At 38.1% G+C, this 15,788-nt stretch overlaps 1 protein-coding gene across 1 annotated transcript in view; it reads left to right on the top strand.

Moving 5' to 3' along the window:
* LOC139697493 (uncharacterized) overlaps positions 1-15,788 on the top strand; it is a 678,343-nt gene that overhangs the window by 555,780 nt on the left and 106,775 nt on the right. Inside the window, exon 7 of the mRNA XM_071596219.1 lies at positions 2,557-2,690. Within this exon, the coding sequence (XP_071452320.1) occupies positions 2,557-2,690 (134 nt within the window). The remainder of the gene's footprint in view (positions 1-2,556; positions 2,691-15,788) is intronic.

Here is a 15,788-nt window from a genome sequence, read left to right on the forward strand (position 1 = left end):
ACATACCAGCAGGGGTGTTTGGAAATGAAAGGAAAAAAATGACCACATGAAATTATTTGAAGTGCACTCGATCGACCTCATTCACTTCCTATAGGGCCATGTGTATTGGAAAAGTTTTGAGAATGCCGTCATTCCGCAACGGTCGGGGTCTGATGTACTAAAAACATCTTATATCTTGAGTGAGTGGAAATAAATGTCATTGAGGATATTGAGTAGACACATAAAGAAAAAATTAATATCGGATAGTGACATAAGTGAAAAATAAATTATTACGCATGCCAAAACCAGCAGTGTAAAAATGTAAGAAAGTCAACAAAAAGATTTCAGCATAAAAAATGATATCGTATTGTTTACACTTGGACGTTGAAATCCCTAGTTGGATGTATTTTTTATAACTTTCCTCAAGTCGTGTCTCCATATTCATGAAATGAAAGCATTCCAATGCGCTGTTGTTTTGCTATCATGCTATTTGATTGTGTGTTTTTATTTAGCGGTCTTTATAAATAACTAAGCAAATATTCGAATACAGTTAAATATATCATTCATAAAACCAGGCCCAAAATAATATTTAGTCACAATTCTGCTTATCAAGATGACTCAGTCCGGAAAATCAATTCCTTGTTCCTCTATGAAAACAGATACTTGTGTATTCCATCAGGGGATGGTTTTAGCGACTGACTTAAGTTATTTAAAAATATCTTATCTGGTTTATAATCTATACAGGGTTCGTCCGGAAAATAAGTGTACTGATTTTTTCCCGCCGCTCCAGGCGCGCCCAGCACCGCTCTGATGGGCTGCGATTGGAGGGGGGTATGTTGGCAAGCGACGCTGAAAAAGGCAGTCGGCTCTGAGCTGTGGTGTAGTGAGGAGCTCTGTTAACGCGAACCTCCACGCTCGACCCACGTCACGGAACGCGATGCCGAAGTTTTTGGAGCAGCGTTATTCCATCAAATTTGCGGTAAAGCTTGGGAAATCGTCTACCGAAACTGTCGGTATGATTAACCAGGCTTACGGGGAGTCAGCCATGTCCAGAAACATGATCTTTCGGTGGCACAAGATGTTCGTGGAGGGCAGAGAAGAGGTCGACGACGAACCACGGCCTGGACGCCCATCAACGACACTCACCGACGAAAATGTGCGAAAAGTTCGCGATGTACTGAACTCTGATCGTCGTCTTAGTGTTCGGATGATAGCAGAGCAGTGTAATGTGCCAAAAACAATAGTGCACGAGATTATTAGGCACCAATTACAAATGCGAAAAATTTGTGCAAAGTTGGTGCAGAAAGTGCTCAGTGATGATCAAAGACTCAATCGTTTGGAAATCGCGACACAACTTGCGGATCACTGCAAAAATGATCCACATTTTTTAGAGATCGTTTTTTCGGGTGACGAGACGTGGATCTTTGAGTACGACCCGGAGTCGAAGAGACAAAGTGCGGAGTGGCACACCCCATCATCACCCCGTCAAAAGAAAGCTCGCATGAGCAAATCTCGGATCAAGGCGATGCTCATTGTCTTTTTTGACAAAAGGGGAGTCGTCCACTACGAATTTGTACCTGAACGACAAACTGTAAATGCTGCATTTTACGTCCAAGTGCTCGACAGGCTTCGAAAACGAGTCGCCCGCGTCCGGCCGGCGATCAAAAACATCTGGCGGCTGCATCACGACAATGCGCCGTCTCACACCGCGCTTGTCGTGTCGGACTTCTTGGCCAAGCACGGCGTGGCAACGCTGCCGCACCCGCCCTACAGCCCGGACTTGGCACCACCGGACTTCTTTCTGTTCCCGAAGATAAAGAGGAGTTTGAAAGGAACGCGATACGGGACTTTGGACGCCGTCAAAGAGGCCGTGACGACGTGTCTTCGAGAGGTTCCCGATGATGCCTTCGCGGGAGCGTTCCAGGAATGGGAACGCCGCTGGAACAAGTGTATCGACTCACAAGGGTCCTATTTTGAGGAATATTAGCTTAAGATATGTAAAAGTGTAATACATTTTTTTTCTGAGCTCAGTACACTTATTTTCCGGACGAACCCTGTATAATCTCAATAAAATATTTTATTATTTTACAAACCACTTCTAAGTTTTGATTACAAGTTTTTGGTTCTCAAAAGTGCTAATAATTCACAATTCTTTATATATGTTATGATTACATTTGCTATGAAATATATTATTACATTATTTCAAGGTAGGTCCTCTAGACCTCTACCTATCTATCTATCTATCTCTATATCGGAAACAATTTTAAGCCTATTTTAGATTGAATGATAAAAACACTAGGATGTGAGCTCCCCGGTTATTAAAATGGTATTTTTAAACTCTCTTAATTATCCAATTGAAATTTAGTATCTTAACATACGTTTCCGGACCAACTAAAATTACGAGTAAGTTTGAATGAATATTGTCCTGATAAATCGGAATCTTCATCCTATTTCTCTCATATTAAAATTTTCCCGTTCTAAAGAATCTATAAGTGAGATTTTCTTAATTTAATTTTCAATCTCAATTCAATAATCTTTACTTCATATTCCTATTTTTATTCACTTTTTAATCTTCAGGGTGACTGGGTGTATCCACATCGCTTGGAAGGTGACTATGCTACTCTAACTCGCAAGTATCTCGGATCCCTCTACTGGTCAACGCTCACTTTAACGACTATTGGAGATCTACCAACTCCAGAAACTAATGCCGAGTAAGTACACTGACGTGGAAATCGGTCATTGTTTATATACCACAAAAAAAATCGTTGCTTAATGATGTCGGCTATTCAAGATTAATATGACAACCTCAGAGACTGTGATCGATTTTCCTTGTATTTAATTCATCCAGCCAAGTCCTTGTAGTTCAGTTCTCAATTTGGAATACTCAACTTTTATCGCGATATGAAAATATAAAAACGACACATTATCTTAATTCTTCAGACTTTCGGTAGCCGACTAAGGATTCATAATTCTTCCATCTTTGGATGGACTTAGTTTACATTTTTTCTTTGTTCGTAATTATATTTTATCTACTGGAAAATTCAAGAAGTGCTCGTCATTAAACAGAACATTTGATGCATTATACAACTAAATAATGCATTAAACTGCTTAAAGGTCACACAAATATCTTTACAGTACCCGAAGATAAAATAATTAATATGAAATTTGTTCATGTTTAATGTTAAATATGAATTAAAGTTACTAAGATTGCTGGCGGCCATTCTATGAAATTTTTCCAGAATTAAATGGGCCGCCAGGCAAGATGATTGTAGCATTACTCTTCCAACTCAATTCATACCCTTAGCTACGAATAACCTCGCTCGGAATTGAAATCATTCAAAGATAAAGTTCACTGAAGATACAAATTATTATTAAAGCATAAATATCGATGCAAATAATCTTCTTGGAGATAAATAAATAAATTTATATTGTATTCACCTTTAAATTTCATGGAAGAGAACCGTAGTAATGTCCTTATATGCAAAATGCATGCATATATATATAAGCGGTGATGGGTAATCAATTGTTAAAATAAATACAATCATGGAAAAAGAGAGTATATACATAAGGAATGAAAGTGACGCTTATAAATATTTCATGTGCTTTCGGTTTGGTACATTAATGTTTTTTACAGCTCCAACCAGACGCCCTTCATTGAAGATTTTTTATATACGTTCACCTCAGAAAACAATGACTTGAGTGTGTGTCGGTGGTGATGAATTTACATCCAGCTTAAAATTGTGGGTTTCAAAATAATTCCATAATTATATGTCCAACTTCAAAAATCTATTAATAAATTAAATTGGCGCCTACCGTTCTTTTGGCTTTGGAATTAAATTTAAATCATATTGGAAAAATATTTTCAGTTTTACAGTTTCAAATGCGCTTGCCTTCTGAAGGTGTCAATATCACCGGTCAAATATTCTTCTGTTTTCCAAAGGGATGAAAGTGGATATTTGATTTAAAAATATTAGAGGAGACATATTTCAAAATAGAAAATTATTTTCTATTACCAAAGAACAAATCTTAGTACATTCAATTAGTGCTTTAGCAGTACAATTTCAAGGCATGCCTCATGACCCTGATTTAGTGCTACCACTGCATATGTTAATATCCTCTTATAATTTGTATACCCTCAAAACGAGCTAAAGAAGTTTATTTGGATTAAATAAAAGTCTATTAGCCATAAATGTCTCGCATTTGATAAACGCTGACTCATGAGGTATTTAATGAAAAGTTTTCTCTGTTTTATCTTGGCGTCTTTATATCATTTGCGATGGCATGCTGGAGAAATAGATCACATTTACAAGATGTAACGATGTCCTTCGTGGTAAATATATGCCTACGCCATGTAATTAACGGAACTAAGTTTTAATTTTTGCCCTAGTTCATCATAATTAGTATACCTAAGTGCTCACTATTTTTCAGGTGCCTGCCTGAATTAGCTTCATAACTCATCAACACCTTAAATAAAGCTGGGTTTAAAAAAAACGAGGTCCTACATTTTTACCCCTTGCAACCTCGTTCATTAATCACACCAAACACCTAGGTACCTATTTTCAACGCTGATGAGCGCTCTTTTAACTCCTGTAGCTTCAAGCATAATAAAATTAATAACTAGTCGCTGGCTAGGTGATTATGTACCGTAACTATATTTACTAACTGGATGTTAAGTTATGAGAAAATAAATAGTCATAGTGCAATAGTAACTGATGGTATGTTAAAAAGATTTGCCAGTAGATGGTAATCCCTATCACAATGTATTTTTCCATTAAATAAGTTCCAGTGTATGATAGTTAATTTTTATAAAACTTAAAATAGTGAATGGCTTATCACCGATTAATAATTAGAGATTAGTAAACTTCGTCTTGTTCCATCATCCACGGATTTTACTCGGCAAAAGCACACACATACTTCTATAGCATTGAGACCAATGCCAACATAGGATTAGAGTAAAGAGACATCAATTAGCAATTTTAACATAAGCTTAAAAACTTAAAAATTCCGTAAGAAAGCATTTTTATTCATCATGATAACTAAAAATTTTAATCAAAGAACCTTGCCACATGGAACATCGAAAATCTAATAAGATATCCTTCAACCCATGCAACTCCTTCAAATTTTGGATTCGTCGAATGACGAAGAAATTGGACAATGACTACAACAATAATTCATTGGCTTAAGAAAATACCTATAAGATACAAATTATTGAGTCTCAAATCTCAATTTAGTATACACACAAGAACTATCGGCTAATGGGCCCAATATGAGGGAAGTAACTATATTAAAGGAAATCTATATTTCCTTTAACTCTAATACAGATATAATCATGGGATATTTTGTTAATTTAATTGGTTAAACCACCCATTTTACTGCCTAACTTATTCCCTTTTAACGGAACTCTTTTTTTGCAAAACACTAATACAATAAAAAATGTAATGGTAGTTTATTAAGCCCAAATTATTATCTATAAGTTATAGACTTCCTCTGAAATATCCTTGTTAAGAAAGTATTCACTTTGCGAATTTTTTTACTCAAATCTATTAATGCTTTCAGTCTACTATAGGCTCTGATTAAGTAATAATTTAGATCAGTAACTGTTAAGCGTTGATGTAAGGATTTATGGAAACTAAACCCCACCGAAGCGTTTACGTACATATCTGGAAACATATCGATTCGTGATTTCTTCATGTTTACATAAAATTAAAATTCAATACGTGAAATGAAAGAAACGTTAAACGACAGGATTCATTTGCGCACAGAAATAATGAAAGTCATACTATTCTCCTAATGATATAGCATGTGCATAGGCAGAGAGAAAGAATATATCCCTCAGATATTGACCAACAAGACCTTAAACAAGATGACGAAATAGAAATATTCGTTCAAACGTAACTCAAGTCTATCACTATTGGATGCAATAAAAATTTTTACAAGCTTCACCGTAAATTTTTGAAAAATGGTTGAAATACTATAGGTTGAGACTTGAAACCTTTAAATTGAGATTTGTTGGTTGTGTATCACTCATCGGTACCATCATCCTCCAGCTTCTTTCTTCTCTTCACCTTATTTTCGTGCTGCGTAGACTTTCCTGGTGGCTTTCGAACAACTCCAAAGTTTTCGGATTTCTCCAGCGTTGACCGATAGTCCCTACGGTATTCCAGTCGGCATCTTTGCCCCCTAAGGCTCCGAATGTGAAACTGACATACGCTGAAATGGATCGGGAGGAACCCGAAATCATGTAATCATGATCCTTTCTTTTTTCCGAGGATTCTTTAATTCATTCTCACTTTGTAGTTTCTGACTAGTGATAATTTTATTTCTGATAATGCTTTATTCACGCGGCACATTTACGGTAATTGCAAGTTACTATTTTAGAGGCAAATTCTTTCAGTTATTTCCGTTTGGGGAAACGTTTCACCATTTCAAATTTGAAAAACGGACAAAGAGATACCAGAATTAGTATTTATAGGGGCTTACAACCCGAAAACAACATTTGATGGTAATGATGTAAAGCTCTCAACTTTAAATGTAATCTCGCAAATCCTTTCCAATTCCTCATCGGAATGTAATTTCTCAGCATTCAAAAGACAAATACATCCGATAGTCCGGTCATGCATCTAACTTATCTTACAGATCTCTCTTTTCTATTCCTTGCTTATATGTTCCGTAAGTCAAGTATTGCATACGTTATATATACACGGCGGAAATAAGTTCATGTAGAATTTATCGGTATGGTAGTAATTTTGAGAAAGGAGATCCCTGGGTATGAATATCGTATAAGTAAGTTTTTCCTCCGGAGGGCAGCTTAATATTACTTGTTCGTCATATCTAGCGCTGTATTTAAGCGCCAAAGGGTTTCATTTTCATCTTTTAATAGATACCGGAGTTCGTAAAAGTAATGAAAGTTTCGACTGAACTAGATAGTCTACTTCTCTGCTCACTGGCGATCGTCGGAAATCAGTGTAACTCCGAAGTTTCTTAATAAATAAAGTTGGATCAAAGGATAAAGTTGGGTCAAAATACGTACTTTAATATGATTTTTTTGCACCGAGAACCTTATGATATATGTATTAGTACATCGCGACTTGTGACAATCTTTCTTCAAACTCCGAGTGATTGGTTGCGAGAAAAACAAAATTTTAAACGGATATATGCGTTAACTTTCGAAGGCTCGCACTTAAAATCAACGCTTGGTTACGATTTCAGACAGCTTTAGGTATCTGTGTTGCCATGCCTGGTTATACTAGAAATACAAATATAATGTCTTCTAGCTGTGTATACGGGTACCCTCTGATAGCAACGGAACTGATGGTTATGTACGATTGCGTGAAAAGCGGTGAAGCATGTGTTAGTGTGTGTGACTGCCTGCTCGCATATACGCGGCTCCCTTGATAAATCTTCCGGGCGTTGACCGCTCTGAAATATGTTAGGGTAAAACAAATGCCCGACGAGCTCAAACTACTACGACTTCCTTTACCCATACTTTTTCTAATGAATGCTTCTAGTAGCAAAAACCATTTTCCTAAAATCCTCATTTCTAACCTTTACTATGCCGCAATCCATATTTTTAAAAAGTTCTTTGATATTCCATTACTTTTGGCATTAGCAAATAAGTTTGGCCAAATTGTTGTAATTCATCGAATCTCGATTTTACACTGATTTCAATTAAATTGTATCATGCTAATCCTCTCAGTTCACAAAATTTCCATCGCAATTACTTTCATCGGGTACATTAATCTAAGGCTAAAGATGTGCTCTTTTTGCTTGCACTTTTTAGAGGGAAACAACTATCTGTTCCGCCTGTATTTCCATCTAAATTCATCAGCGCTTTAAGCCAATAAGCGAGAGACGGACGGCTATGACGAAGAATAGTAGCGAAATACTATGACTAGGCGACGGTTGAGTTACGAAAAATGATTGAGCACCGACTTCCAAGTAATACTCCGTCAGACCGAACCGGATATTTCTAGTTCCTTAGGGAGAACCCAGCTTTAAAAGCAGAGCGGTATAAGATTAGAAACAATAACTGACAAAAATACTATAAGAGATGGCAAAGTTGTTAGAGTGAATGATTAATTTGAATAAATACACTAATTTAAGGATTATAATTATCAGCACATTTGCAGGGAGAAATTTCCAACTCAAAAGACAGCGAAAATATTTGTATTACGCCATCGAAAAATTAATGTATGCAACCCTGTGAATATCTTCTCCTTCAATTTATCACCTTGGTGTGCTTCGCTTTGAGCGCTATTGCCTCATAGAAACGTCACACAGAAAGACAAAAATGTGGAACACGTTATTCATAAGATTAATCCTCCCTGTTTTTGTCTTTCTCTAGTGCTGTTTTTTCCATAGCCCTTTTGTTTTTCCTTATCATTCTACCGTCTTCTCCTTTTCCTCACGGAGTCCTGTCTCTCCGAGTTTTATGTATACATATATATATATATATATATATATATATATATATATATATATATATATATATATATATATATACACACACACACACATATATATATATACACACACATTTTCCCCTGCGTATTTCCATCTCCTGTTGTAATCCATCAACCCCCTCCCTTCACTTCCTCCCCACTCCATCAGCCTAACCCTTCCACCTCACAACCCACCGCCCTCTGTCTCTTCCTTTCTCACTCCGTGCCCTTCACGATCATCTACCTCTTCACCCAATTCCCACCATTCCCTTCCACTTCCTCCCGCATCCTCCCTCATTTTCTCACTCTCACGGTCCTCAAAAGGAAATAGGTCTGGAATTGGATTGGAAATTTCTCATCCCTTCGGCTCTGCTCACTGCCAACTCTGATTATAAGCGTCAGTGAGTCGGAGGACAGGAGCCGGGAGGTATGGTTTTGGGCGCCGATGGATGGGAAAGGCATGAAATGGAGGAAAATGTGCGTGAGTTGGGATGACGGTTGGTTTATCCGCGGTCCACCTTACGACCCTCCGGGGTGGAGGGAGGAGGAGGGGTATGGCGCAATCCTCGAGCAGTCAGCCTTCTTTGCTGCATCATTTCGGGCTTTGTTTTCCTTCTCCTTGCCTTCTCGGCGGAAAGACGATTTATTCGGGTATTTGCGTCAATTAGCTACCAACTGATAACCTTTATTTGTTTTGATCTTTAAGAGACAGTCGTAAAGTAAATGTTCCATAGAGTCATTGCTACCTTCAAAATTTCAGCATTGAAGTTTAACTTGTAAGGCGGCTGGAGGTAGCGAAAAGAGTGAGTGCCATTCTGCCCAATATTTATTCACCTCTTTTTTAAGTAAGTCGCCTTTTAAAAAATAAGGTAGCATTCTGGTCCAGAAGCGCCAAATTCATTTTGATATATACTATATTGGGTGCACTGTTGGGTGTGCAAGCAGGTTGTCCGACACTGAAAACATTTACCGTAGATTATCATTAATACTTGTCCCATTCTGCAATATGTTTTACGCAAGCACTTCATTTCCATTCCTGGAGATTAGAAGTCATAGTGAAATACTCGAAATGAGAGGGCGTAAGAATATGTTATTGAAGAAATCTATTGGGCTAATTTACAAAGTAATTTCATAAACTAATTACAACATTTTTGCCACCAAATGATCTCATTAATTTTAGCCATAGCTAAATTAAATTCTTCATTAAAAACGATTATCTCATAGCAATGATTCGATGATGACTTGGTGAGCATTTGACGACCGTAGGAATTTGATTGCTAAAAGATAACCGTACTTGTGAGCTAATGCTCATGCCATTATTTTGCCAATCGTTGACAACAGTTTACTTGAATAAAATCTCATTTTATCAGCAGAGACATTCATTCTAATAGCGAAAAATATGTTGCAAAAATTTCCTGCTCTCATCTTTTATTATACTCAATTTGCTAATTTTTTCAGTCAAATTGTTTTTGCCGCGATTGAATATGATTCATCAAAGATTATATCTGGGTAGAAGAGATTATGATTGCCATGCTGATGGAGTAGAGTGATAAAATTATCCTATAGCTAAAATGAATCAATGGAACACAATATTAAGTGCTATAAAGTTATTTATTCAACTTTCACAAATTTATTAATGCATTGCACTTTTATTTAGCACATCTTTTGAACAAATTACTGTATATATCTACCTGAAATGTTGTCGTATGAAGGTAGGTTTTCCCAATATTTAAACTTATTCTATGTGATAAGCACTTTATTTATGTGCGATACAAAGGATAAAGTTGTTGAATGTGTAAGATTTGAATGCTAGCTACTCACAGGTTAGTCGATTTGTAGTTATTTGTACGTTGCACAGGAAATCAGAGTAAAACAATAAAACAAAGGAAATAACTATAGCATTGTTTTGGGGTTATATTGGCCTGCTTTTACTTCCAACCGAGAGTCCTCGTGAAGGTTACAGCTCTTCGAAGAGAATCTAAGGTGCGCTTTTTAAAGTAAGTTATCCCAGTCTACATGCCTTGATCATTCATTTCCCTACTTTCCTCGTCGTCCTCTTTTATTTTTTATTTACTCTCCCTTCTCAGTTTCGTTCTTTCGACATTTCCCTGGCCTCACAAAGTATCTAGCCCCTACTCTCCCGCAATCTCGCTCCTCATCAAGACCTTTACCATGCTATTTATACTTATTTGTTTACCAATTTACTTCAAATTCTCCAAGGCTTTTTGAGACTAACCCTAGTTTTGATAAATGAGACGTTTTATACAAATGTTATTAACCCTCGTTTGCTTTGAAGGCATTGCCTTTATTAATCAGAGTAATTTAATTTAATTGATAATATTGACGCTGCAATTTAATTACGATCCGTTTTTCTTTCTTTGATACGTAAATAATCTAATTTTCACCGTCTCGAAACCGTATCGTATCATTCTGTACTTGTACATTTCGAGACGAGTACTTGCATGGATAGCTGTTGCCATATTAATACTACGGTACTACTGTAATCCGATTCTCAATTTCTTTGAACAAGCAGCTCATCTTATTCATATAGCTTGCAAATAATATTCCCTGCTAATTGTATGCGTCCTGGTTGAGTTCATTAAATTCAATTGTTATCATTGGCTGTGGAAATAACGCTTAATCGGTCTTGTAGATGACGAAAGAAAAATACTATATAAATTCACTTAGTCATAGAGGGGATCTCTAGAGAAAATATGGTTTAGAAAGAGGAGCTGAAGAGAGAGACCTGTGTGATGTTTATATTATATTTAGGTTTGGCTTACATATAAAGCAAGCCCGTGGTTAAAGCTCCCGCTTCTTAATCTAATGATTTTGAACATGAGTCTCGCTTCAGGCATAGGAGTTTTCTGACCTCATTAGTTTGAAAACTGTCTCGTGAGCCTGGTCGCATGCCAAAAAGAGACTACACAGCGTCTCAATGGCGAAGAGTCCAACAATTTTCTTACACACGATGCAGAAAATTTGCAGCTCTGATGAGCAGCGTACTCAAAATTAAGCGTTCCGAACTCCATCACGCATTTTAAAAACAATGGTACGAGTGTTCAAATATGTCAGCTATTTTGACCCGATGTCAAATAACATATAACTCTCCCACCTTCCATTTGTGATTATTTATAAATCTTTTATTAAAATAATCAATTGACGTAGACATGAAGAAAAGTGGGAAATCTTTGGGAAAAGAAAGGTTACGCGCTAACCTGCCGACGTGGCAATATTAAGCAATGTGTCCTAGACTGTAATTCGACCGTCCACAATTGCAGCAACAGAACAGAACCTGAAGGGGAACTGAGGGAGGAGAGATGAAATGTCCATCCATTCAGCCTGGAAATCGAACTCAAGCCATTAGAGACAGTCCAAGCACACACCAAACCCATCCCCTCCAACCAGGATCACCCCACTTCCCACCCTCGCATCCAATTGTTCTTCCCCTGGAAATCAACGTGAGATATCCCCACCGCTTATTTCAGTGGCCTTAATTTTTCAGGCCCTTTGGCCATCGGTCGAATGAATCGCCGTGGTAATATATCTGCTCCTAGGCGCCCCCATCCCATTCCCTTCCCGCCACTCCCACGGGCCGAAAGCCCAACCCTCTCGGCTCCCACCCACCCCTTCTCCCGCCGCACTTCTTCTCCTCCCGGACCCTGCCGATGCCACTCCTCTTCCCGCCCTCCGCGGCTGCCTCCGACTCCGCCGCGTCCCTCGCTCCCACTTCTCCCCCACACTCTCGAAACACCCTCCAACTAACTCCTCGCCTCCGGCCACTCCCACCTCCTCGCTATCGCTCCCTTCTCCTCTCCCTCCGGGGGTATCACCGGCACCCCATCTGGTGGCGTCGCGCTGAATTTTCCATCCGAGTGGCCATTTCCCCCGTCCTCGGCTGCCGCCGTATTCCCAGGATTGGCGGGGTGGAGTGGGGAAAAAGAATGGGGCAAGGAAGAGAGTAAGCGGAGGGTTAGATTAAAGATGGGATGCCGGAGAAGAAAGACGGACGGGAGAGAGATTTGAAGAGACCGAGAAGGCTCGAGGGGAGATGAATTAGAATGCCGGAGCGCTCCAGGACTCGGGCTAGGAAAGTGGAGAGTGGGAAGTGGGGGGAGGAGGGGTTGGGTTAAGCAGAGGTGGTGAAAGGAATGGCGGGTGTAAAAGGTCAAGGAAGGAAGAACATCGAGGTAACTGAAGACGGCGAAATAATGAGGGATGCGTAGAATTAAAATATGGTACTTGTTTCGGCCGATGCGAAACTAGTACCAACACTTTTCTTGCCTATTTTACCCTAAGACTACTGAAAACATTGTTTTCGACATAAATAAGGTCGAATTGGTATGATAAACGCTTCGGAATTCCTCGAATAAAGTCCTGCATTGCATAAAATTAAAGCCTTATCTACCAATCATCATTCCTCAGGTGGAAGAAAGGAAAAATACATAGTGTAGGTATATACCAGCAGTGCTTAATGTAATTTATATTAAACGAGTAGCCCACGGAGATACGCTCCCGCATGACCTATCCCTAATTTTGGGGAGATGTAAGGTTTCTTCTATTTAAAATTGGAAACATTGCATAGTGCAGACTGCTCCAGAATGCAATGGCTTCATAGAATATCATTTCATCTTCATCTAATTGATTGACGACAGAGTATTTCTCAATGGTGATCCTCTTTTCAGGAAACTTGATTTCCTCATGCTTCTCTCAAAGATGATGATCAATTACGGCGGTTTTTACAATGAAAGGCGTGAAATATTGAGATATAGGAAGAATATTTATGAGTAAAAATGTTAACGGAAATTCTGAAATGAGGCTGATGACTGATGGCCATATCGGCAGCAATATAAAGTAGTAGTAAGATATTAATGCTGAAATAGTAGTAAGATATACTGAAATAGTAGTAAGATATTAATGCTGAAATAGAAAGGAAATGTAAAACTTCATAATTGTACTTTCGAAAATTCAACTATTAGACACAACATTTCGAAAGTTTGGTGTTCCGTATGTAGAAAAATATTGAATATTATTTTAAATAAATTTTATTTACGATGCATGTTGTACCCTAGGGTAAATGTTTTCATTAAAATGGTAAGGTGGAAAGAAGAATTGTATCCCCACTCCTTGCTTCCGGGAGTTCATGAGCGCTTCCGTCGACGAGTTTTAGTGAGTGTTTAGAGCGATAACACGCAAACGATGATTCCTTCATAGTATTTGCACTCCTCAATATTTCGCTTCCGAGATTTATCTCAACATACATCCCACCTTTAATGTTCAAATTTCCGACGAACCAAAGGTATCAAAGTAATACTATATTCGATAACATATTCGAAACGTGCTCCAAAAAGTAGTCATTTCAATGCTTAATAATTGGATGCTGATTGGATAGGATAACCACTTGATGCTCCCAAATGACTGACGCGCAATTAGACTGGAGTCAACTCCAAGCGAATCAGCCGTATTCCAATTGTTTCATGTCGCTAGCATCCCTTTACTGGAGCAGAGTCAAAGTGTCTTGCCAAGAGTCGGCAGTTTCTGTCTACTGTAAGATTTTTGCGGCTGCGCTTCGATTTCTACGCAACGGTGATGCTTGCCTTGTAAACAAAATAGGAATCAAGGTACGTTTGCATGAGGTAAATACATCGCTGTCTCACTGGGAGTCACTCAAGCGAATTGTGTCAATGGTTTTCCAAAGTCGCGACTTTCATGTCGGTGAAACTTTCAATGACTGCGGTAAAATTTGAAGAAACATTTTAATATTCGTGAAATGGTTTTATTGCAACCACTGCACAAATATTCATATATATGATGTTAATCCTTGCATCTACGATATTTACCGAGATTTTTTTCTTTCTTTCTCTCTGATATGCTATATAGTTGACTCTCTCTTAATCAACCTTAGCTTTGAATAGACAGAAAATAAAAAAAAATAATTTCGCTGCCACACGGAGATCCGATAAATTTTGCCTTTAATGAAATACTTGAATCTAAAACGAAGTTATCAATACTTAGAATGAAATTACAACTTACAATTACAATTTTTTCATTCGTAAAATAAGCCCTATCCTATAATCTAATTCACTAATTGTTTTTACAAGTGCATAGCAGGTACATCCAAATCAAACTCATTGACTTGTTAGTTGTTTGGCTATTTACACATGATATTTTTATATTCCATTACATCTTCAAGAATTTTTAGAATTGACATATGCTATCGGACAGAAATGGAATTATGTATTTATATTCACAATATACTTGACATCTAAATTATTCTTTGAGTCAATTACTCACTTCCGCGTTTCAATGTTTCATACACCATTTGATCTCACCATTGCTCGAAACATTAATTTATTCCTCCAAGAACCAGTAAAATATGCTGAGCTTTTTATTTTCAAATGCTCAGCATGTTTTAGTACGTAACGCATGTGTAAAATTAATAACTCGAAGGAATGTATAGTTTTGGGCAAGATATATTGTGGATTTAAACATAAAATCACCAAACCACAATAATTTTCCAAGAGATATTGATTTGCTAAACGACTACGGTTTCGAAAAACTATTTAATCTTCAGGTCTCTCCTTCCCCTGAGGAGGCTGCAGTGCATCGAAACCATTCGTGTAATAAATCATTATTGAATGGAAAATTGTTACCATATTTCATTTTTAATTATTCTTGAGTACAAAGCTTAATATTCGTTTTAGTGACTAAGTTAAAATCATTGTAACTTTTAATCAGAATGATCTCCTTAGGTAAAGAATTAGTGGACTTACAACGGCCTGGAAGAAATGAACTGAACTCCCAATCCTTAGTGTAAACTCCCGCTTTCATTTTACGAAAAACATTAATCAGTTATTAGCCATTTTTCCTCCATGTTCAGTTATTACCGAAGGCCCTCCTATCTGGAAATCAGATCGCAGTGAGATGTAAATCTCGCGAATAGGTTAGCATTGTGTGCACAGTAATAATCGCAGAGCAATCACTGAAAGCAAGGGTAAGACTGTGGGGGCAAACGGAGAAGGGATTCTGTGAGAGAGATTCGGTGAGTGGGTGAGCGGGGTGAAGGTTTGGGCAGAGGTTGGCGGGACACGGTATGTATAACAGAGGCCGAGTGTGGGAAGTGGAAGAGCAGGGCGTAATAGTGGAGATGAGAAGGAGTAGTAACCTCACCGCCAAAGCTAAGCTCTCAGAGGGATCATCATCGTCATCGCCATCATTATTATCGCCGACCTACAAAACGCAGCCTTTGCCATCCTTGCCACATCAGCTTTACGTTTCCCTCGGTAATCTCTTCTCCGCCTGCGTCACCGTCACGCCCCGAAGCCATCCCATGAAAGGAATGAAATAAAGATTGAGTAAGTTGCTCTG

This window comes from Hetaerina americana, unplaced genomic scaffold (assembly GCF_022747635.1).
Source record: "Hetaerina americana unplaced genomic scaffold, ioHetAmer1.1.p SCAF_78, whole genome shotgun sequence".
NCBI lineage: Eukaryota > Metazoa > Arthropoda > Insecta > Odonata > Calopterygidae > Hetaerina > Hetaerina americana.